Source organism: Bos taurus, chromosome 13, assembly GCF_002263795.3.
Source record: "Bos taurus isolate L1 Dominette 01449 registration number 42190680 breed Hereford chromosome 13, ARS-UCD2.0, whole genome shotgun sequence".
Classification (NCBI taxonomy): Eukaryota; Metazoa; Chordata; class Mammalia; order Artiodactyla; family Bovidae; genus Bos; species Bos taurus.
Genome location: NC_037340.1, coordinates 64,734,203 through 64,757,566, shown reverse-complemented (window position 1 = coordinate 64,757,566; position 23,364 = coordinate 64,734,203). Strand labels below are relative to the sequence as shown.

At 52.1% G+C, this 23,364-nt stretch overlaps 1 protein-coding gene across 7 annotated transcripts in view; it reads right to left on the bottom strand.

Annotated features, from left to right (window-relative positions):
• Positions 1-10,361: 10,361 nt before the first annotated feature.
• CEP250 (centrosomal protein 250) overlaps positions 10,362-23,364 on the bottom strand; it is a 47,158-nt gene continuing 34,155 nt past the window's right edge. For all 7 annotated transcript variants that reach the window (XM_005215004.5, XM_010811675.4, XM_005215005.5 and 4 more), the window contains 8 exons: positions 21,966-22,086; positions 20,647-20,768; positions 17,619-20,204; positions 14,260-14,373; positions 13,914-14,069; positions 13,366-13,467; positions 12,285-12,347; positions 10,362-10,960 (listed from right to left, as the gene is read on the bottom strand). In XM_005215004.5, coding sequence (XP_005215061.2) covers positions 10,697-10,960; positions 12,285-12,347; positions 13,366-13,467; positions 13,914-14,069; positions 14,260-14,373; positions 17,619-20,204; positions 20,647-20,768; positions 21,966-22,086 — 3,528 coding nt within the window. In that variant the 3' untranslated portion in view covers positions 10,362-10,696. The remainder of the gene's footprint in view (positions 10,961-12,284; positions 12,348-13,365; positions 13,468-13,913; positions 14,070-14,259; positions 14,374-17,618; positions 20,205-20,646; positions 20,769-21,965; positions 22,087-23,364) is intronic.

The window sequence follows — 23,364 nt, the reverse complement described above, 5'->3', positions numbered from 1 at the left end:
CTGAGTGACTAAGTCATGTCCTTGCCTTCTGGATCTCCTGTTCCTCCACAGCAGACTTGGCACATGGCCACCGCTCCCTCACCCTCCTGTCCCCTTGAGCTTAAATCCATACCTCCTTTGTCAGCCTGACTCTGTGTGTGTTGGTGGGGGTGGGGAGTTTGTCAAGAGGCCTGTGCAGAGGAGGTCACAATGCATTCTCTGTGATGAGGCCCCAGATATAACTGGGCCAGTGTGAAAGACCTCATTGGACACCAGTCTCCCCGGGAGACCACCGAGCTCACCAAGTGACACTTCTCCTGTCCTTTCAGCCTTGAGCCCAGGCCTTGGCAGGGTTCCTTCCAGTGCTTAGCAGGTGGCTGAGGAGGTGAGAGGTAAGGTGTTGAGAGGGTGTGTGGTGTAAAGGGTTGGAGAAGGAATGGAAGCTTCTAGGACAAGGGATGCTGGGGATGTCTGATGACCCCAGCCCTTTCTCCTTCCCACTACATGATGTCAGGGCCAATCTACTGCCTGCTGGGGCACCAGCGTCTGGGCCAGAGATGAGGGTTCGATATCTGAAGCTGCATCTGCTAGCCACCTGTGTGCCTACCTTGTGGCTGATGGTCTTCCTTCTGGAGCAGAAGTCTAGCCAGAATGACCTTCGTAAGATGCCCGGAAATCACTCAAAGACCTGCGACTGCCCCCAGAACTCTTTAAGAAAGTGTATCTGTTCATCTGAGGTCCATGAGTGCTCCACCTGCCTCGGCATTCCCGGAGAGTCTGTCTGGTTTGATGAACGCTTTGAGATGGACGTTGAGCCCTTGATGAGGTCAGAAGTGCCCATGTCCTTTGATGCTTTGCTATAGTGGTTGGTCAGTGCACATTCTTGGTCTCTGTCCAGTCCCCACCCCCAACCCCAGGCCCTGGCCGTCTCTCTCTCCATGGCCCCAGGCTCTAACCCTCTTCTATAGGTGGTGGGAGCCTGGGAAAACCCCCTATATCTCTCCCTCCTGCATTCCTATGAACTTTAGGGCATGGAGTCAGAGGAGTTTGGGAATCAGAATCAGCAGCCACCCAAAGGGCCTTCCACACACCCACTGGACCGTGTGGGGTGCTGGACTTGTGCAGGTTGGAAACTCAAAGTTCCTATTGGACTCTGGCCTTGGCCTAAAGATTGACCAACATGATGTGGTCCTCAGGTGAGTGCAGGGTGAAAGGTGGAGACCAGGAAGGTCACGACAAATCCTCCTCCTCCCCAAAACATCTATCCTGCTTTTCTCTCCAGGATGAACCAGGCACCTGTCCAAGGCTTTGAGGCGGACGTGGGAAGAAGGACCACTGTGTGCGTTACATACCCCGAGATAGACAGCCCTCAGGACCCTGGTGCCCAGCTGCTGCTGCTTCCTCTGAATTCATCTGGTCTGAAGTGCGTCATGGACATAGTGCAGAAAGACAGCATCATTCAGAAGGCAGAAAATCCTGGGTGTGGTGGTGGAGGGTAGGACATTGTAAGGAGGATAGTGGGAACTCTGGAGAGACCCTTGCTATCTATCAGGGCACCCCCCAGGCTTACCTAAGTTTGGGGACGGCTGTGTCAAATGATGCTGAAACTCCCCCACCTCAATCTTGTTTTAGATTTCGGATAGTCCAGGTCACCCGTGGAAGTAATGAGAAGGAAGACAAGGTGAGGGACCCAGGAGGGAAAAGGGGAAGGAGTAAAATGCAGTGAGTTGGGTTGGGCGACCACTGGATGGACATCAGGTCACCACCCTCCTCCATCTCCCCAGGTCTCAGTGATCAGCCTGAGCTTCCTTTAGTACATCCAGCAGAGATGGCTGGGAAAACATGGTCACTTTCCATCTCTGGGGTTCATAACTCTGTTGTATGCCTTGCACACCTGTGACCAGGTATAAGACGCGGTCTGCAGCTCATAGAACTTCATCCCTTTGCCACTAAAAGTGTTTGTTTTCCCAGGGACTTCAGGTTAAGCCCAAAGTTGTCTGGCTGGTTTTCAAGATCCTGCGTGGTCTGACCCTTCCACTCCCCTCATCTCTACCAGCACTCTCTATGGGCTTCTCGGTTCCCTAAACATCTGCCTTGGGCCTTTCACATGCTGTTCCCCTGCCTGCAGTGCCCTCCTCTTGTTTCCCCAAGGAATCCTCTCTTTTCCTTCAACATGATGAGAATCAACTCTCTTTCCTGGGCTCTGTGTGTTCAGAGTCTTCCCTGGGGAAGGTGAGCTCTGTTCTTCTCCCAGCTCCAGGAAACAGCCTGTCGCCCTTCACATTAAGTGAATGTTTGGTGAAGGAATGCTCAGTGGGTGTGGAGGCAGCCTGGGATCCAGCCTGCTACCCCAGAGCCCTCTTCTCTCTTACCCCATCTCCCAGGTATCCTTGTTTGGTTTTGGGACAGACCAGCTCATGAGGTGGTCCCATTACTGGGATGATAAATATTGGTTCAAGACCAACATGCACAGTTTTAAAGAAGAGCAACAGGTCATCCTTAAGCTGCAGTGTGAGGGGAAGGTTGCTGTTTACAACTGAGATGGCCTCCAGCCAGTTCAGCCCACTGGAGGCCCCCGGAGGCTGACAGGGGGTCAAGAGGACTCTGAGTGTCAGAGAGGGATAAGGGCTTCAGAAGTACCCTGGATGAAGATCACTCTGCCAGGAAACCCCACATGGTGACATTAAAGGACTACTTTCTCTTCTAGATTCTCAACAGTGAACATTTCATTATGTCACATATATATTTTTACCTTATCAAAAAGTAAAATTAAATGAAAAAGAGGAAAAAGCAAAGCCTAAAGTTGAAAACACATTAAGTGAACCCAACTATACATCAAATTGCTAACACAATCACCAGGGAAAGAGGTAAAGTTCCTTTAAAATTCAATACACTGTATATCCCTTGTAGCATAGATTCTGTGGACAAAAAGAACCACAAAGAAATTTTAAATTTTACTCAGTAGACTTTGATTATAATACTGTAATATTTTAATTTATTATAATATTATAAACTATATAATAAATATCATACAATAAATACGTAATTTTATTAATATTATTAGGAACCAAATACAAAATCGGACAGGGAGAGTAAAACCCCTGGGACATTATAAATTCAAACAGGAAATATCACTGTGAGCTCAATTTTATGTTATGTTTTATGGTAAAATATACATAAAAATGGTCATTTGAAGGTATACAGTTCAGTGGCATTAAGCATATTCACATTGTGTGCAACCACTCCCATCTCAAACTCACAGTTTTCAAAATACGTTGTCTGTGAGTCCAAAAGCCACACTAACATCCCAGAGACAACGATCAACTCTGGAATGTGGATTTCATTTTCTAAATACTTTTCCCCACTAATCTAAAAGTTTCAGGCCTGGACGAGAAAAGTACAAGGAAAACCTGCACAACAAATATGGGACAATTTGAGCATCAAAAATAGCAACTGTCACAGATAAGTCACAGTAGATATATAAAAAATCCTTGAGTCCATATTGACACTCAGAGAGATATCAAAACAATCAGAGGAAACTATTATATTAAATGGGAGTGGGGGAGAAGCATTTATCTTGCCTTTTTGGTAGAAACAGTATTCAAGGTGAGCCAAGAACCTGTCAATGAGGGTTTTCAGTCACTGGGTATCCAAAACACACCCACTCCGTTCTTACTTTGGCCGCCCCACAACCACACATAACCTGACAAGATGAAAACATCCCTGGTACAGCTGAGAGCATGTTTACCTGCTCCCCTAAGGGCACAGAGGTGTGCTCAGTGTCTGGCTCAGAGCTAGAGCTCAAGAATTCCCAAAGGTGTGGGCAGTGCGCTTGTCACCATCTTGTTGCAGATAACTGGACCCATATGGCATCGTATAATCATCATTTAGAGGAATAAAGTTATCCACGATGAAAGCAGAGTTTAAAAAACTGGTTGCTCCCCTGGAAAGTGGTTAGAAAAGAATGGAGTGGGAAACTGCTGCCTTCTTTTCTATTTCATTTTTAACCATGTGTGTGCAGTTGTTTCCTTGGAAATAAATGAAATCAAGGGTATTCCCTGGGTCCAGGGATTCCCTAATGGCTCAGATGGTAAAGAGTCTGCCTGCAATGCAGGAGACCTGGATTTGATCCCTGGGTCAGGAAGATCCCCTGGAGAAGGAAATGGCAACCCACTCCAGTATTCTTGCCTGGAAAAATCCCATGGACGGAGGAGCCAGGCAGTCTACAGTCCATGGGGTTGCAAAGAGTCGAACATGACTGAGTGACTTCACTACAGGCTTAGGACACCACGATTTTACTGCTGCAGCCCTGGGTTCAATCCCCGACCAAGGAACTAAGATTCCACAAAGTGAAAATGAAGTCGCTCAGTCGTGTCCGACTCTTTGTGATCCCATGGACTGTAGCCTACCAGGCTCCTCCCTCCATGGGATTCTCCAGGCAAGAGTACTGGAGTGAGTTGCCATTTCCTTCTCCAGGGGATCTTCCCAACCCAGGGATCGAACCCGAGTCTCCTGAATTCCAGGCAGACACTTTAACCTCTGAGCCACCAGGGAAGCCCGATTCCACAAAGCTCGGGACAAAAAAGCGAAAGCAAACAGAAAAACTACCCCCACCCCCAAAGTTTGGTTGGATAGAAATTTACTTTAACCATATTATATTTTCTTGTAGGTTCTTTGCTCAAGAGGGAACAAAGGCCCTCCTTTCCCCTCTCTGCCTCATACTTGACAAGTTCGCTTTGGGAGTAGCCAGCACCCCCTCACGGAGAAGGCAATGGCACCCCACTCCAGTACTCTTGCCTGGAAAATCCCATGGACGGAGGAGCCTGAAAGGCTGCAGTCCATGGGGTCACTGAGGGTCGGACACGACTGAGTGACTTCACTTTCACTTTTCACTTTCATGCATTGGAGAAGGAAATGGCAACCCACTCCAGTGTTCTTGCCTGGAAAATCCCAGGGACAGGGGAGCCTGGTGGGCTGCCGTCTATGGGGTCGCACAGTCAGACACGACTGAAGTGACTTAGCAGCAGCACCTCCTCAGAGAGGCACCACACAGGCCTTTCTTGCCTTTTTCATTCCTGTGCCCATTGTACTTGATTTCCATGCCCTCCCTTGTCAGCTGGACCCTGGGCTGAATGCCAAGGTGAAGGCAGTCTTACCCACAAAGCCTATATGCAAAAGCTCACAGTGTGACCTGTGCGGTGGGGTCCCTGATACTACTGGGCTAGCATGAAGGATCCCACTGGGCATCAACCCCTTTTCCTCTGGGGAGGTCACAGGATGCACCAAAAGCACCTCTCCCCTCCCTCCTCTCAGCCTCCAGCAGAGCACCCTGCAGGGCTCAGCAGGTGGCTGGGGTGGTGAGAGATATGTTATAAGGAGGTGTGGTGAACAGGGTTGAGGAAATGATGAAGGCCATGGGGCAGTGGATACTGCTGGAGTCTGTGGCCACAGCTTCCTCCTTTTCCAGTGCCTGCTGTCTGAGTCAGCCTGCCTCTTGGCCTGTGAGTTGTCCCATGGATAGGAATGAAGCCTTCATGATGGGCTCTAGGTTGGCATGCTGCCTTGATGGCTCACCTGTGCCTGGTGCTTCTGCTCTTTGGTCGGAAAAGTCTCACCTGACGGGCTAGCTGGTACAACTCCCAGAGTGGCCATTGGTCCCAGGACCCACAGATGTAGCCCTTGACGCCACATACCCAGTGTACCCAACTGGCTTGGCAAACACTTTGAAAGGGCCCTGAAGCCCGCTCTTCCTCCAACATGTTCTGTGATGCTCTTCCTGGCCAGTGAGTCTCCTCCTGGCACCCAGGTCATGCTCAGTTTCTCTGCCACCAGGCCCTGGAGATGAGCTCCTCCTTTCAGTATGTGTTGTGAAGTTCTGTGACACACAGGTTTGATGAGTATTTGTCAAATGAGTGAAAAGTTGGATTAGGAGCAGGGGGGAAGCAAGCAGCCCATTTGATGTCATCCATTGGATTTTCCCGTTTGGGCTTGGGTGGACTAGCTGAAGAGGTGGCCGTGTATACAGGGAGGAGAGCTAGAGCCGAAGACTCCTGCATGGCTTGCAAAGCACCTTGCAATGGCAGAAGGCGAGAGATTCCACCAGCTCGTGTATGAGACAACTCTTAGCCAGCAACCAGCCTCAGACTCTTGGTAGGATTGGAATATGAAGAACAGGAGAGGGAATGACAGGGAACCAAGACAGGGGGTGCAGGAACAATGTACGGCTTATCAAGCCCTGAATAAGAGCTTCCCCTGACTCCTGCACCCCAACTAGTAGCAGTAAATAACTAAGGAAGAGCTAAATTTAAATACACATTCTTACCCTCTCCTGCCTCCACACAGATGACCACTAGCTGGGAACAGAGAGTGCCCGCACTCAGATGGACACATGACTGCCTTCCCTCATATCTCTCCTCTGACCATTGATCCATTCAAGGGGGTCAACTCTTTGCTTCCAAGTCCTTCCACCTGTGCCAAGCTTCAGGTGCTACGAAGGCATATAAAGAGCTGGGGACGTTAGTGACAAAGGACTAAGAAGAAAGAGGTCCTAGGGCTTCCCTGGGGGTCCAGTGGTTAAGACTTCGCTTTCCAGTGCAGGGGCTGTGGGTTCGAACCCTCAATGCAGAGGTGTGGGTTTGACCCCTGGTTGGGAAGCTAGGACCCCACATGCCTTGGGGCCAAAAAAAAAAAAGAAGGAAAAAAGATGTCATAATGTCCACTCCATACTGGGCTGCCAGTGTGTCAGGCAAGACTCTCAGCGGGGCCAGAGAACACAGTCCTTTTTTATCTGGAGAAGCCTCACTCCTCGCCTTCACCTCCGTCAGGGTCTAGGCAAACCCCTCTGGTCCCAGGAGCATAGAAAGTAAACTGCAGGGGGTCAGGGCCTTGAGACCCCTTGTTCTTGTCTTTCCTTCTCCCTTGCCTGCTTTCTCAGCTTCCTGAGCAGAGCTAAGCTGCACCCCAGGATCAAGGGGTTGGGGGAGGGATCTCATGGCTCAGAGAACCCTGATGGCCCCTGCTCCTTCCTCCTCCCTGCCTCTGCTCACCATCCCCCAGGCTCTGCAGGACTCAGCATTTCCATATTGCTCAAGTAGTCCCTTCCTCAGCCATGGGAGTGAGTAGGTGGTCAGTGGGACAGGAAGTAGGAGGTGAGGTGTTGGGGGGAACAGCTAAAGAAAGGCCTCACGTGTCCTAAGATTAAACAACTAAACCAACTAGCTGCCCCAGGGTCTGGTTCCGTGAGCTGAGATGAGAGTAAAAAACCCTTAGATGCTCAGTCACGTCCGACTCTTTGTGACCCCACAGACCCACCTCCACTTCTATGCTGGCACACAGGGGTGAAGTGGTGAGTGGTCTGTCTCTTCTCCATGGGTATAAATGCTGGGAAACCTAACCCAGGTCCAGCCGGCCGAGGAGGAGCTATTCCAGCTGATACACAGGTCACGGCCATACCGAGTCCTGTTCATGCCTGTCCTGGGCTGTACGGTGGGGAATTCGGGATTACCATTGATGAGCACTGCATTGCACTCTGGGAGAGCAGGTGGGAGGGTGGTAAGTAGTGTGAGGCTGAGCCCCAGCACCTCCCTGACATTATCCTTTCCTATCTCTGCAGAATGAACCAGGCTGCATGTCTAGGCTCTGAGAACAGCGTGGGCAATGGAATCTCCCTGCACATACCCCACCGGAGAATGCCCTCCACCTGGAGGAATGCCCATGTTCTCCTGGAGTCAAAGCCTCCGGAGCTAGTGTGGGCTGCAGAGGGCATGAGCCAAGATGAAAGGGCTCCTTTCCTCAGCTGGAGACACAGAGTTGGAGCAGACAGCCCTCAGCCTTTAGGTGTAAGTGTTGATCTTGTCCTCACTCTGCAGTCTGATCAGACTCTCCCCACCGTCTTCACCGTCAGTGTATACTACCAGCTTTCCCTTCTCTACTTCATGCCAGGCAGCTTTTTCAGCCTTTAAGTTGCTGCTAGTCCCACATGGGGAAGCAGATGAGCAAAGTTAATTAGGTTGCGATGTGGTAACTGTTGCTCTTACATGCAAAGCATGAAGCGCAAGAGAACAGGGTGCAGCCCTCACCAGACCCAGCACACCCTGCAAACAAGAACATTGCCCAGACTCCGACTCAGTTCTCACGTCCTCTGCTCTTAGGATTCTGGGGCCTCGAGCAGCTGCTATCAACGCAGAAAAGGAGAAGGCAGGATGGAGGGTGGGGATTTGTGGATGGAGAAGACCCACATGCTCAGCTCTGATCTCCATTCCCCTAGGTTCTGGAGATCAATCACACCATCCTCAAGTGCACCCTTGAGAACCGGCTGGAAGATGAGACAGTGAATTCCCATCCGCCAGATTCACTGCACTTGTTATGACCTGTTGCATGTGACAAGAAGGAAAAGGGACCTCTGGCCTGATGCCCTGGAGCAAGGTGGGGTGCTGCCCCAAAGACCCATACGCTTTCCTCCATGCTTCTCCAGATCGGATCTCTGGGTTTGGAGCAGATGAGAAGAGCAATTGGCTCCATGACTGGTAGGACTATTCAAACAGATGACCCTACTGTTGGCTAAACAAAGTGTATTATAGGGACTTCCCCAGTGTTCCAGTGGTAAAGAAGCCACCTTCCAGAGCAGGGGATGCAGGTTTGATCTCTGGTTGGGGAATCAAGATCCCACATGCCCTTTGGCAACTAAGCCCATACTCTACAACTACCGAACTTGAGCTCTGGAGCTACAACTAGAGAGGAAAATCCCATGTGTTGCAACTAAGACCCAACACAGTCAAATAAATAGATATTAAAAAGAAAAATGTGTTCTAGGAAGTTGGAGCAGAAAAGCATACACAAGCTAAGAAGGTGAAAGCAAGACGACAGTTAATAATTGAACAGAGGACTAAGCCTGATGGAATATCTGCTGGAGAGGGGAGCCCCAGGCCTGACATCCAGAGTGGGGTGAGGGGCTATTGAGGATTGGATGGGGAGGCAGAAGCAGGTATAGATTAACTATTTACTGGATGAAGACTTAGCTTGGCTGCCTCCAAAATGCCTTTCATGTGCTGGAAACTCTCTTCCTGGTCCCAGAAGGTGTATGGGGCTTAAGGCCTCAGCTTACGACCTATAGATAATGGAACTGAGAAGAAACTCCACGGCAGACCACAGGGTCCCTCTGTGAGCTTCTAAGCTAGAGAACCAGAGTTGGGGACCAAACAAAGTTAAGGACCCTAGAGAGATCAAGCTTGTCCCTGAGAACTTCTAGAGTAGAAAAGGCCAGGTAAGGATCCTGAGCCACGGGGAATCTGACTAGAGGTGGGGACCAGCCGGCATCTTGGGGGCTCCAGATTTAGCTCTGTGGGGGAGAGGGGGTGGTTAAACTGTAACTTTTTACTGAGCATCCGTGTTGAGTCCCATGCATGGGCTTTGAAACCAAGCTCCAGCAGTGGCAAACACCCTCCTTCCCACGCTGTGTGGTGCGATGGGATGTAATGGGGCCTGAGCCTTGGGGTAAACAGGTCTGGGGTACTGTGGTGCCGATCGCAAACCTCCCCACTCTTAGCCGGCCTTAGCTCCATTCCCAGGCTTAGGTAAGAGGAACCCGATTATGGTTGGAGGGCCAGAGGAAGGTCATGCCTGCTTCTCTGAAGAAGACTGTTCTCTTAGGCTTTGATGAAGCTGCCAATACTAGGCCTTAAGCCTACGCACTGCCTCCACCAAGGTCAGGCCACAAGTGATGAGTCCTGCCATTGTCCATCCTCCTTCCTGGTTTGACCCATGGCTGGACTACAGAGGACCAGAGTCGGTTGCATCTGATATGCCCTGAAAGGGACACCCTCAGGACACTCACCCAGCACAGAAGGGGATGAGGCCAGATAGAACTTCTGAACATGACGACTGACTTTAGCCAAAAGCCCATTCAGTGTTTCTGAAGCCCAGACCAAGTTTTAAGTCAAGAACATATGACGGTTCCTCATTACCCCTGAGTTCAAATCTAGATCCCCAAGGCCCTCCCTCATCTCCCTCGCTGCCCATCCCACAGGGCAGACCAGTCTTCTCACCAGAATGCTTGGCCACCCACCCAAGTCCTCTCCAGCCTTCGAGGGCCAGTTCATACCTTCCTGCCTCAGGCCCGGGCATTTCTACAGCACTTCTAGGCAGCACACAGAACTGACTCTGACTCAGGGATGGGCGTCTGCCTGGTCCTGTCAACAGGGCTCAAGCTTCCTGTGGACAGGGGCTCTGTCTTGTGAGCCTTCTGCAGCTCGTCTCTGTCAGAATGCAGGCAGATGACAAATTCATGCCGCCTGACAGGAATCTTTAGTAAGCCTTCCTTAACAGATGCTCTTGATGTACTGCTGTTTCCCAGCTATACTGTAAAGACAGCAGTAGAGAACAAATGCCAAGACCCAGGGTTTATTACTGAAGGGGGAGGTGACAGAGGGTGAGGGACTGGATAATGAGTTCTCGAGAGAGGCTGCAGATACCCAGGGCAAGGCATTCTCGGGGTGACTGCAGGTTGGCAACAAGTGTTGTGTCCTCATTCCCCTGTGAGTCGGGGCCTGCCCCCAGCCTTGTGGGTTTCCTCCCCTCTTCCTGGGAATGTCCGCCGACCTGGGGGTCCCAGGTTGGGTCACAGAGCCAGAACTTGTTCTGGCCAACTGCAACTGTGTGGAGCAGCCACAACCCACTCTACCGCCGTCTTGTCTGTCTGCGTGCTCCCAGGCTGTGGCTGCTACCTGGAGGCGCCTTGAGCAGGGCTGGGGCTGCGGCACAGCAGGATGGGCCCGGGCGATGTCAGGCTTTGAGTCAGGGACTCATCCAGCTTGCGGGTCTCGGCCTCCAGGACGGTGGCCTCGGGGGCCTGGGCCACGGCCAGGAGGGAGTGAGAGAGGCTGTGGTGCAGGCCCGCCAGCTCACGGCTCGTCTGCACCGAGCGGGCGATGTAGTCCTGCTTCTGCTTCCGCTCCAAGGCCAGCTGGGCTCGCAGGAGGGCCACCTGGGGGGCAGGAAAACCAAGAGGGCAAGAGCCATGGAGGACCCTGAAGCTGCCCACCCCCTCCTTGCTTGGCTCCTGTGGCTCTTGTCAGACCAGCCTTTGAATCAACTCCACACCCATGAATCTCAGGATTAGGCTTTACAGTATATAGGGCAAGGGCTGTTGGGAATCAGAGAATCCAGTGATTGTCAATCCTGGCTGCACAGGAGGCTCAAAGAGGGAGCTTGTAAAAAAACAAAACTATTCATGTGTTTACATGTAATAAAATGCCCAGATTTTAAGTACATTTTAACATATTTCCTAACATACATATTCATGTATAACTACTATCTCAATCAAGATACAGAACGGTTTAATTGCTATAGAAAGCTCCATCATGCCCCTTTGGGAGATTTTAAGAAACATTCTGACTTAACTAGACAAGATGAGGCCTGAGCATCAGTAATTTTTTTCAAAGCTCCCCAGATGATTCTAATGTGTATAAGGGTTGAGAATCACTGACTGATCCATTTCTCAGATGGGTACACTGAGGTGGAGTTATTGGGAGCTCAGGGCACATTCAGGATGAGGGTGGGGCAAGAGAGGCTCCTCGTCGAGTGCAAAACTTCAGGAGGTGCTCCAGGTCCAAAGGGAGGCCTGCCCTGCCTCATCCTAGTCTGGGCCTGTCTCAGCGATCACTTTATATGAGTCTAACAGAATTCAAAGCGAGAGCTTGAGGTATAGTCAGGGCCTTCCAGTAGTGACTACTGATTTCTGGCACAGGTTCTGAAATCAGAACTTCATAGTTTTAATTACTCCTGGGCCTTGCAAGACAGGGTGAATCTTCAGGTGAGACCTCAGAGGCAAGAAGGCACTTGAAACAGGTTCCTGGAGCTTGACCTGAGCTCTGGGGTATGGATCCTGGCGCCTGTGCCAGGCTGCTCTGCCTGGTGTGCTGATGACAGTCCTGCCTGCAAGCGTGCATGTGAGGGCGGAGGAGGCCCGGGTGCTTCTGCTTGGTTCAGGCTGTCCTGTGAGAATCCTCTGTCTGCTCCTCAGCCTTCTTCCCTTCCCTTTCTCAGTAGGTGGTCTGGGGCCTGGAGCATACTTTCTTCCCCGCTCCCACCCTAAGCATAGGAGAGGTTAAGTGCACTCAGTGTAGTAGGTAGAGCTGGGACGGCTCTGCTTGCCTCCCATGGGGTCTGCAGTTCTTTGAGGCACGAACTATCTTCCCCTCCCTGCTGGACAGGCACAAGGGACCAAGCACATAGCAGACACCAAAGCCTTGCTGTCCGAGTACCAGGGAGGGAAAGAGCCTTAGAAGATGGAACCTTCTGGAACATACCTCTTTCTGCAGCTCAGCCATGTGCGTGGCATCCGAGGAGACTTTCTGTCCTCCTCTTCCATCCTGGGGGAGACAAATATTGTTCCAGGGGAACAGGCCTTCCATCCGGGGTTTGTGCAGGCCTCCCACAATCCTGGGGCACCAGGGCCTGGGGGCAGGAGAGGCCTCAGAGGGTCTAAACCAAACCAATGGGCAACGCCCATGGAGACTTGATGCCAAATGTCCCAGAGGTTTGGATGGGATTGGCTTCTTTGAGGCACCTCATTTAAAGTACACCGCACATCTGCCTCGTGCTGGTCCCGGGCAGCGCGTGAAGGATGCAGAGGGGAAGTGGGACAAGGGCCCTGCCCTTGGGAAGCTCTCTTTAAAGGAAGGGGGATGGAGGGCTGGGACGTGCTCAGCCACTAGGGACAGTCCCTGCCTGCCAGGCTCCAGGACTGTCGACTGATGAGCATAACTCAGTCAAAAGAGTGGTTTGCGGTGTCTTCCCCTAAATCTTTCTGGCCACAGAAAATATTGAGGGCAGGAGGAGAAGAGGGTAACCGAAGATGAGATGGTTGGATGGCATCACTGACTCAATGGGGAAGCCTGGCGTGCTGCAGTCCTTGGGCTTGCAAAGAGTCAGACACGACTTAGTGACCAAACGACCACCAGGAAACACCTTGGACCCATATCTTGTTAATTCAGTATTGCAAAGGGCAAGGAAGTCTAAGAGGTCCACAAAGCTGCTATTGAGCCCCTAGGTACATCGGGGTGTGGCAAGCACCACACACTGGGAGAGACCAGAAACCCATGAGCTCTGCTCCCAGGAGCCTGAAGCACTGGTCTTGGGGCAGATGGACTGAACATCAGCAAAGGCTGCTCAGAAGGCAGGGCTGCCAGCCTTGATTCAAGGCCCAGTCACTGATGTTGGGCCTCTTTCCTGGGTCAGGGACAGTGCTAGGCGGGGCAGAGCCTGGTCAGGACGGGCCCTCTGGACTGACTGAATTGGCTTCTTGCCTTGGATACACATTGCAGAGGACTGTTTCTGGTGGCCGGGCTTGGGCTTTCCGGAAGCTGCAGTCAATGAAAATGGACAAACCTGGGGTGTGGGGGACGGTGTTGTGGCTCCACTGCTCTCTAGGACCCCTGCCCTCGACGCGCGCATGGACTCCCTCTTCAGTTTCCTCCGCTCTCGCTCCACCTGCAGAGATTGGGTATGAGTGAGAGCCCAGGGCTTGGGCTTGGCTCTGGGCTGCAGCTGAGCTGCCTTTTTGGGGAGCAGGCTGGTGTGAGGGGTGTGGTGTGAACATAAGGGGTCGTGAGAAGCTGAACTGCGTGGAGGAGAGTCTGTGCTGGGACAGCCCTGAGTGCACAGTGCTGCTGCAACAGAGGACGTGGGGCCAGCCTCCTGGGCTTCCAAGCAGGAACAGCAAGTCTTCTGTAGAACTTCAGGCACTGTGGGCCATTCAATCTTTGTCACAAATACTGGTGCATCCCCACTTAACTTTATTTTCAGAAATGGAGAGCAGGCCAAATCTGGTCCTGGGCTATCGTTTCCAAACCCCCCGCTCCGGGGGCTGCAGGAGAAGTGGAGATGTGCACCTTTCTTCAGACTGGGGGCAGGAGCCAAGGACTGGAGTCACCCACCTGCTCCAGGGTGGTCCGCAGCTGGGTGTTGTGGTGCTGCAGCCGGCTCCGGTCAACCTCCAGCTGCGCCACCGCTCGCTGCAGGTGTTCAAGCCTCTGCTCCCAGCGCTGCTTCTCCTCTGCCTCAGGACTCGGCTCCATCTTCACCTCTGAGACCTGAAGGAAAGAGACCTGTCAAGCTCACCAGGGCAGCCCCTGAGACAGGGGAAGGTGGGGGAGCTAGACAGAGGGCAAAGGATGAACCAGGCAGGTGTGCGATTCAGGGACCCAACTCTCAGGGGAAGGGGACAAGCCCCTGGACAGGCACTCCCTCCCAGGCCATCTGTTCTCCAGGCCCCCAGCTCACCTCTCCCAACCGGATGCCGGGCTCTCCTCCAGGCCCCTGTTCTGCTTGGCTGGTCAGGCCCAGGCTGTGGAGTCGCTCCTTCTCCAGAGCTTGTCTGGTGAGCTCTAGTTCGTCCTGGGACATCAAGGTGCAGAGCAAGTCACATCATGGTGACTGCACATTCAGAAAGTGAGAGTAACATCTGCATGTCCACTCCACCCTCCGTCGTCAACAATCTCATCAGGTTTATAGTCTTATTTTTCTTGGCACCTCTCAGCTATTCTAGTGCAGAACCTTCATTTTACAGACGGATAAAACAAAGGAACAGAGGAGGATCTTCCCAAGGATACACGGTGGTCTAGGACTAAAATCTGTCTCAGTTTATTTTTATTTTTTGGCCATGTTGCATGGCTTGCAGGATCTCAGTTCCCCAACCAGGGGTTGAACCAGGGCCATGGCAGTGAAATCCCAAGCACTAAACCACCAGGGAACTGCCTGGACCTGTCTCATTTTAGATCTTGCCTAAGCTAAGTGACAACTGAGAGCACTAGGAATCACGCAGAGGTGGGAACTGTGTCATCGCTTACTGGCTATGTGACTTGGGTCAAGATAGGAGCTCTCTCCAGACCCCAACCACCTTTGTAAAATACAAAGCGTAGATCAAGCCTCTGGGGTTAAACCTTTTTGGATAAATGGGAAGACTAGTGTTTAGATTATTTTCTAGAAGAGAAGCAGATAGTCTACTTGTGCGTGGTGGCCGTCTGGGAGGGAGGAGAAACTCAGGAGTACGAGGCCATGCTTGAAAGTCAGACTGCTTAGGTCTAATCCAAGTTCTGCCCTTCATGAGCTGGATGATCACCGACAGGTTACTTAACCTCTTTTATGGGTTATTCCTCAACTATAAAATGAAGATATTAACTGTTCCTGCGTCTCAGGGTTGTTGTAGAAAAAGAAAGTGAGAGAACAGTGCCTGGCATGTAAAATGCTTAAAATAAAAACTGATGCTACTGTATAAATGTCCATCGACAGATGAATGGATAAAGAAGAGATGGTAACTATATACAATGGAATGTTTTTGAATGGATAAAGAAGATGTGGTAAATATATATAATGGAGTGTTACTCAGCCATAAAAAGAATGAAACAATGTCATCTGCAGCAACATGGACAGCCTTAGTAAGTAAAGCAAGTCAGACAGGTAAAAACAAATATATCACTTATACTTAGAATCTAAAAAAATGATACAAATGAATTTATTTACAAAACAGAAGCAGACTCGCAGATACAGAAAGCAAACTTACGGTTACCAAAGAGGAAAGGGGGAAGAGGGATAAATTAGGAATTTGGGATTAACAGACATACACTACACTATTATATATAAAATAGATAAACAAGGATTTGCTTGTATTACACAGGGAACTATATTCACTATCTTATAATTACCTATTAATACAAGGGAAAAGAATCTGGAAAAGAATATAGGTATATTCAGTTATATATATATATATATATATATATATACACACTCTGCTATGTACCTGAAACATTGTAAATCAACTATACCTCAATTTTAAATAATAATGCTACTGGGACTTCCCTGGTGGTCCAGTGGCTAAGACTCCTCGCTCCCAAGGCAGGGGACTCAGGCTTAATCCCACACGCCACAACTAAGGCCTGGCCCAGCCAAATAAATACTGTGACGCTACTATGAAGCGGGCTCCTTCTGAAAAACGTCCTTGAGTATTTTGGGAATGGGGGTACCAACCTGAACTCCATTACTGAGTAAACACGGCTCAGTAATTCCCAAGTACAGAAAGTGCCTTCCCGCCCACCTATGTATCTGACTTTTTTCTGTGCCGGTAAGAATAGGCCTAGAAATAGGAGAGGAGTCCCACTTACTGAAAGCTTCTTTCTTGTGCACTTTATTCATATTATTGCTTTTTGGACTCAAAATGGCTGTATGGGGCTGATATTATCATTCCATATTTTATCAATGAGAAAAACGAGTCAGAGAAGAAAAAGCACTTACCCCAGGTCACACAGCTACTAAACTGCAGAACTGTATTTCAAATCCAAGAACTTGACTCCAAAGTTCATAAATGAAACCCTTTGTGTGCATATTGTATTTTAACCAGAACAGAGATTTGGGGGCTCTGGGAAGGCTAGTCCCTGCAGGGCTGTGTGTCTGAGGTCGGGGAGGGGGTTCTCCAGTGCTCACATCCAGTCAAGGGACCAGGATATAGAGTCGACTTATCAGGAAAAATGGGCTGGGCTCCTCTTGGTAAAATAGATAACACCTCTCCACGTCCAGCAGTAAACCCAGCTCTCCTGATGACCCACTGTGTGCAGACCTTGTGCTCAGTGCAAACATGACTAAGACATGGCCCTGACCTGAGGATAAAGGTCATACTCTAAGGTCACTTCCTCTGCCGTTCAACATCCTGCCTAGAGGAGCCCACTTTTTCTAACTGTTGATATCTCCCAAGTCTCTACCGCTGGCCTCAATCTCATCCTTTACCTTCAGCTCAGTTTACAGACCCGCCCACTGGACCTGTCCCCTTGCAGGTCCCACAGGTACGTCACTCGTTTCCAAACTGACTGCACTATTTCCCTCTTGTTCCCCAAACCCTCCTCTATCTCAGTGAGCAGAAACCTGGGCCCCGTCTTTACTTTGTCATTTCTTCGTGTCTCCATCCACACTTCCTATCTCAGGTCACCACCTCCCCGCTGACTCCCACTTACAGCCTCCTACTCAGTCTCCCCAGATCTCCAGCTGCTCCACAGGGCAGCCTGAGCCATCTTTATGAACTATTATATATCTGATTCTGTCATTCCCTGGGCCCAAACCCTCCATCCGCTTCCCACTGGTCATCCAGGTCCTCAACATGCTGACAAGCCCTAAACGATGGGCCCCTGCCATCCTCTCTGCTCTTGCCAGCCCCCTGCTCTACGTCCCAGGCAGCCTCAACTCCCTGACTGATATTCTAGTTCTCTCTCCCCTCCTTTTCTCCTCTCCCTCCCCTACCTGTGCTGGGCTACTTCCTTACTGGTCCCTTCAGATCTAATCTCAAACATCACTTTTACCAGGAAGCCTTTTGGGACCCAGGAAAGGCGGGGCATCCCTCTAGTTTGCTCAGAGCACACTAAACTAATCCTAATTAAGCACTAACCCCAAGAGCTGCATGCACGGCACAATAATCGCTCTTCCACTAGACCGTTAACTCTGGGAGGGCAGAGTCTGTGGGTGTCGCCTTGCCCCTCCCACCCCACACTAGCACACTAACTGGGATTCCACTGTGTTGAGGTGTCCGTGACCTCACTTTTACTTACACCCTGAGGTGCAGATGGCCCCGGAGTCTTACCCGCCACGACGTGACTCACCTGCAGCCTCTGCTGCTCCGAGTCCCGCTCCAGCACGGAGGCCTGTAGGAGCAGGGCCGCCTCCTGCAGACTGCTCACGCTGGCCTTGCTCTGGGCCAGGGACAGCGCCAGGTGCTGGGCCTTCTCCCTCCACTCGATCTCCCTGGCCTCTGTCTGCCTCAGAGCCCTCTGCAGTCGCTCCAGCTCCCGCTGCAGCCTGGGCCCTGAGGAGTCGAGTGGGGAAGACGGCTCCTCCCTGGGCGAGGTTTTGTGGCTGTGGGGTGCGTCCTCCAGATCCTTCCTTTGCTGGGCCTCCCGCAGCTCCAAGAGCTCGTCTTCCTTTTGAGCCAGGGTCCGCTGTAGCTCCCTGAGGCTCTCCCGGAGGCCCCTCACCTCTTCCCCTTCTCTCTCGTGCCTGCGCTCCTGCTTCTCTTGGGCCAGAGACTTCTCTAGCAGCTGCCCCTGCCTCCTCAGCTCTCTCAGCTCTTTGTCCCTCTGGGCAAGCGCCTGCTGGAGCTGCTGCACGGTCTCCTGGTGCCGGAGGTCCCCGTCTTGGATCTCACCTTCCCGCTTCCTTAGGGTCTCCTCGAGCTGCCGGGCTTGGGCCTGGCAGGAGTCCAGGGCGGCCTGCAAGGTGGCCGTGCTGGCCTCCAGGTTGCGGCTCAGTTCGGCCTGCCCATGAAGATGCTGCTCTTTCTCCCGCAGGGCGGCCTGAGCCTGGCCAAGGGCCTTCTGCAGAGCTTCAGCCTGGCCCCGGGCAGCCTCCTCCTGCCGTTGGGAGGCCTGGCCCTCTGCCCGTAGGGCCTCCAGCTCCCTGTCACGGGCGTCGAGCAGCGCCTCTGCCTGCAGCCAGCTGTCCCGCAGGCCCCGGGCCTCCGCCTCATGCTCCTGGGCCTGATCGGCACACTGCTGCTGGAGGGCCCGCAGCACCTTCTCCTGCTCCCGAGCCTCTGCCCGAAGGTCACCCAGCACCTCTTCCAGGGCCTGGCTCCGCCGCCCCTCCACTGCCAGCTCTTCCTGGAGCCTCCGCGCGTGTTCCTTGTGTTCCTCGAGCTCAGCCCGGCGCTCCTCCAGGGCAGCATGCGCCTGCTCCAGGGCGGTCTGCAGTGAGTCTGCCTGCTCCTTCACGTTCTTCTCCTGGTCCTGGGCCTCTTGCTGCTGCAGGGCCTGGAGCTCCTGGGTCCTCTGCACCAGGACCCTCTGGGTCTCTTCCAGCTGCCCCTGAAGCTCCTGCTCTTTCAGCTCCCCCTGGTCCTGGGCTTCCTGCAGGTGCTGCTGCAGGACCGCAATCTCCTGCTCCCGCTGGGTCAAAAGGAGGCTGGTCTCACTCACCTTCCTGTGAAGGCCCTGGAGCTCCTGTTCCAGCTGGTCCCTGTGTTCCCGAAGCTCCTGGATGTGCTCCTGCTGGCACTCCACCTCCTTCTCCTTATCTCGCAGGATCAGCTTCATGTGCTCCAGGCTTCCACGCTGAGCTTTGCTCTGGCCCTTCCCTTCCTCTGCCCACTCCTGCCTCAGCTGCCGCTGCGAGACCAGCTCCCGGCCCCGCTCTCTCAGGGCCAGCTTGATCTGCTCCAGGTCTTCCTCCAGGATCTTGGTCTGCCGGCTCCTCTGATCTTCCAGGGACTGCGTCCTCTCCTTCAGCAGCACTAGCTCCTGCTCCCTCCTCTCCAGGTCTTGACTTAGACGCTCTTTCTGCCTCTGCAGATCCCGGATCTGGTCTTGCTGGGCCATGGCCTCCTGCTCCTTCTCCTGAAGCTCACTAGCCAGGAGAGTGCTGTGGCCCTCCAGCTCCTGGATCCGGTTGCCCTGTGCCAGCAGTTCCTGGCTCCTTTCCTCCAGGTCCAGCGTTAGGTGGGTCAGAGCCACCCTCTGTGCTTCCCTCTGGCCCTCCAGCTCCTCTATCGCCTTTTGCTGGCTCTCCGTTTTGTGACGCTTCTCTTCGAGCTCCAGGGCCAGGCATTCCGTCGTAACCAGCTGCTTCTTCAGGTCCTGAATCTGGCCTTTCTGGGACTCGATCACTTGGACTTTCTTCTCAAGTTCCAGGAGATGATGCTCTAGGATGCTCGTCTGCGTCTCCCGGTCCTTCTCAAGTTCCCGGATCCGCTCTCTCTGCAGGGCCAGCTGCTGCTCTCGCTCCTGAACAGCCACGGGGAGATGCTCTAGCACAGACCTACACTCCTCCAGCTCCTGGATCTGTCCCTGCTGTAGATCCACCTCTCGGTTCCTCTTCTTCAGGTCCAGAGACAGCACTTCCAACACAGCCTTCTGCATTTCCCGTTGCTTCTCCAGTTCCTCAATTTTCCCCTGCAGAGTCTCCACCTCCCCTTCTCTTTCCGAGAGGGCCTGGGCCAGGCGAGCCAGATTCTCCTGCAGAGCCTTCCCCTGGGCCACTTTCAGCTCACCCTGCTCCTGCAGGGCCTGGGCTCGCTGGCGCTCACTCGCCACCTCCTCATTTTTCAGTTTCAGGGCTGAGCGCGCCATCCGCAGATCTTCCTCCAGGGCCACAGCAGCACTTGCCTGAGCCCTGGCTTCTGTGATAGAGGCTTGGAGATGTTCCACCTGGGCAGTCAGGCTCTCCTTGGCTGCCTGCAGTAACTTGCGCTCATTCTGGAAAATGAGATACAAAACCACCTTAAAGCTGTGCTTCCCTCAAACTGTCGCTCTAACAAGGGCCTTTTCTTTCTTTCCTCTGTGGTATCAGCCTTGTCAAGGATGTGAGCAAAAGGAACTGAGCATTCTACTTAGGCTGATGCTGTAAAAGAACATCCCGACCACACTTTTAGGCTCTGCTCTGCTCAAAGTCTGGTGCAAATCAGCCATCCCAGACTCTAGTCCTTCAGGTCAAGGGATAAAGATCTCAACCTCAATTCAGAAAGTAATTAAAGGAGGATTCACTGAGGCCTTCATAATGGTCCTCAGGGCTGTGGGGACAGCCAGAGAAATGGAGCCACTGCTGAAGAAAGCTGGGCACTATATATGCATGGGGTTTGACCAGGGGCTAGGATGGGAGCCCGAGCCTTGGCCCCTCCCCAGTTCAGTACCACCTTACCTGGGCTTCCACTCCTTGCAGCTCTGCTTGCTGGAGGCGACTCTGTAAGGATGCCACAGTTTCACGCAGTTCCATCAGCTCAGATTCTAGGGAGTTCTGTTTGCCTTCCCACTTTGATTTCTCTTTGGGAAGAGATGGAGGAAGGCCCGTGATTGGGGTGGAGGAAAGGAGGGATGTACAGGTAGATGGGAGAAGGGGAGCAGAAACAAAGGAGGAAAAGGCCAAGAAGGAGAGAATTACATCCAGTTTCATAGAGACATGACCCTTCTGCCCACTGCTCTGTTTGTCTAGGCTCTCTGCTGCTTCCAGACCCCTGTCTGCATCTGCTGCCTGACAATTGTGCCAACACTTCTCATCCCGATCACACAGGTTCTCAAGCTTGGATTCCAGACAGGGTTGAGCTTCATGACATGGGATGTCCTTTTCAGCCAGTAATTCTAGGATTTTGCAGAGGTTCCTAGAGACCAGGGCGGCTCTGCTGGGGGCCCTCCATTTCTGCAAAAGGCACCAGAACTCAGCTCTGTGTATGGCTCTCACTGAGCCCTGTGGGACATTTTAAGACCCAGATCCACTCCCCATATTGTCTTCTTCTCTTCTGTAGTTGACCCTTGAGCCTGAAGACACTCCTCTTCCTTTTCCTGGTGGTCAACACCCTTCCCAGCCTTGACTGTAGCACAGATACATTCTCCCCAGGTTCCCCCCTTTTCTATTTCCCAAATAAGCTCAGGATCCTGCTGATCACTTTGAGAATAGTTGGGGATGACAAAATAAGTAACACTGATAAATGATAATAACAGAATTTTATGGTGTTCTTTGAGACTAGGCCTTAGGTAGCCAGTTTTTTTAACCTGCAGACAGAAAAAATGGAAGCCTAGCCAGCAACTTCCCTGAGTTCACCAAATCTGTTCCTCCTAATCTCTTCTGCCAGGATGGCTCTCAAAGGCTAAGCAAAGCATGAAAAGTAGTTCACGGGGTTCACCACTCCTTTGGAGATGCCTCTGGGTATCTTCTTGCAGTTGTGGGCAAGCAGTAAAGAGTGGTTCCCAGGCCGATCCCACCCCTCTGGGCCTTTCCTCACACTTTAGTCGTGTCTGACTCTTTGCAACCCTATGGACCATAGCCCGCCAGGCTCCTCTGTCTATGGGATCCACCAGACAAGAATACCAGCGTGGGTTGCCCTTTCCTCCTCCAGGGGATCTTCCCAACCCAGGGATCAAACCCAGCCTCCTGCACTGCAGGTGGATTCTTTACCACTAGCGCCACCCGTGAAGTCTGCCATTCCTCTTCCCCTCAAACCCCTCCTGCCTTGAGCTTCTCACCTTCCTCATTCTGGGAGAGCTGTCTCTGCAGAGCCTGCAACTCTGTGTGGACCTGGCTCTTCTCGGCTTCCATATCACTGAGACGCTGTTCCAGCTTCTGGGCTTGATCCCGCAGATCATCCTGGGAAAGGAAGTGTGTGGAACTCAAGTGCCACGTCTTCCGGAAGTGTGTGGAACTCAAGCTCCACGTCTTCCATGATGTCGCCCCAGTCCAGGGCCTGAGCCCTCTAGTCCCTCAGGCTCTGTCAGGGTTTGCCATCGAGGACCTACTCTCAGATTGCTGGGTTATTTACCTCTGAATTCATGTGCATCTGGCTCCCAGAAGTGATGACAGGCTCTGCCCCAACTTGGCTGGAGCCTGACTTCCCCTTCTGACCCGTCTGTCTTTGAAACAGAACTCCTACTGAAGTCTTAGCCCAGGATCCCTCTCCTCTTCCTGAATCACTTCACATTTTAGCTCAAAGGTCACTGCTTCCTTTCTTCCGACCCTCTCAAGTCAGATTGCACTGCCCCTACCTCCTATTATCAGAATGTGCACCTGTTACTGATCTAGTTAATTCTAGCAGCTCAGCTTTATCTCAGGACAAAGCTGGGTTGCTCAGCCCTGTCATGAGCCTTCCTGAGGGAAGAGAGCAGGTGTTTCTCCTTTCTGTATCCCTAGCTAAGAGTGCGTGCTGCTGCTGCTGCTAAGTCGCTTCAGTCGTGTCCGACTCTGTGCGACCCCATAGACGGCAGCCCATCAGGCTCCCCCGTCCCTGAGATTCTCCAGGCAAGAACACTGGAGTGGGTTGCCATTTCCTTCTCCAATGCATTAAAGTGAAAAGTGGAAGTGAAGTCGCTCAGTCGTATCCGACTCCCAGCAACCCCATGGACTGCAGCCCACCAGGCTCCTCCGTCCATGGGATTTTCCAGGCAAGTGTACTGGAGTGGGGTGCCACTGCCTTCTCCGTCAGAGTGCATATTGACACTCAATTTTCACTAACTGATAGGTTCACCATAAGGTGGGATTTGGAGGACATTTCATATTGTCTTGGGCCTAGAATGTTCCTATAAACGGCAACCTCAAATCTCAGTGATCCCCATTTGTTGGTTTCTTCTTGGAGGTCTTGGCACCAAGAACAATTTGTGGCTGAGAGGAAAATGATGTAAAGCAATATCCCAGATCTACACAGAGTATCACGGTTTACAGGGCTCACCTGAGTCCCTCGCTCATTTAATCCTCAAAACCTGGTGAAGTGGGCACAGTGTACCCTAATTTACTAAAGAAACCAAGGTCCAGGAAGCCGAATGCTTTATTCACGGCTGCCAGGTAGTAAGCAATAGAGGCAGAACTCATTCCAACTTGATGTCAGAAATAAAACAGGTCAGGGACTTCCCTGGTGGTCTAAGGAACCACCAG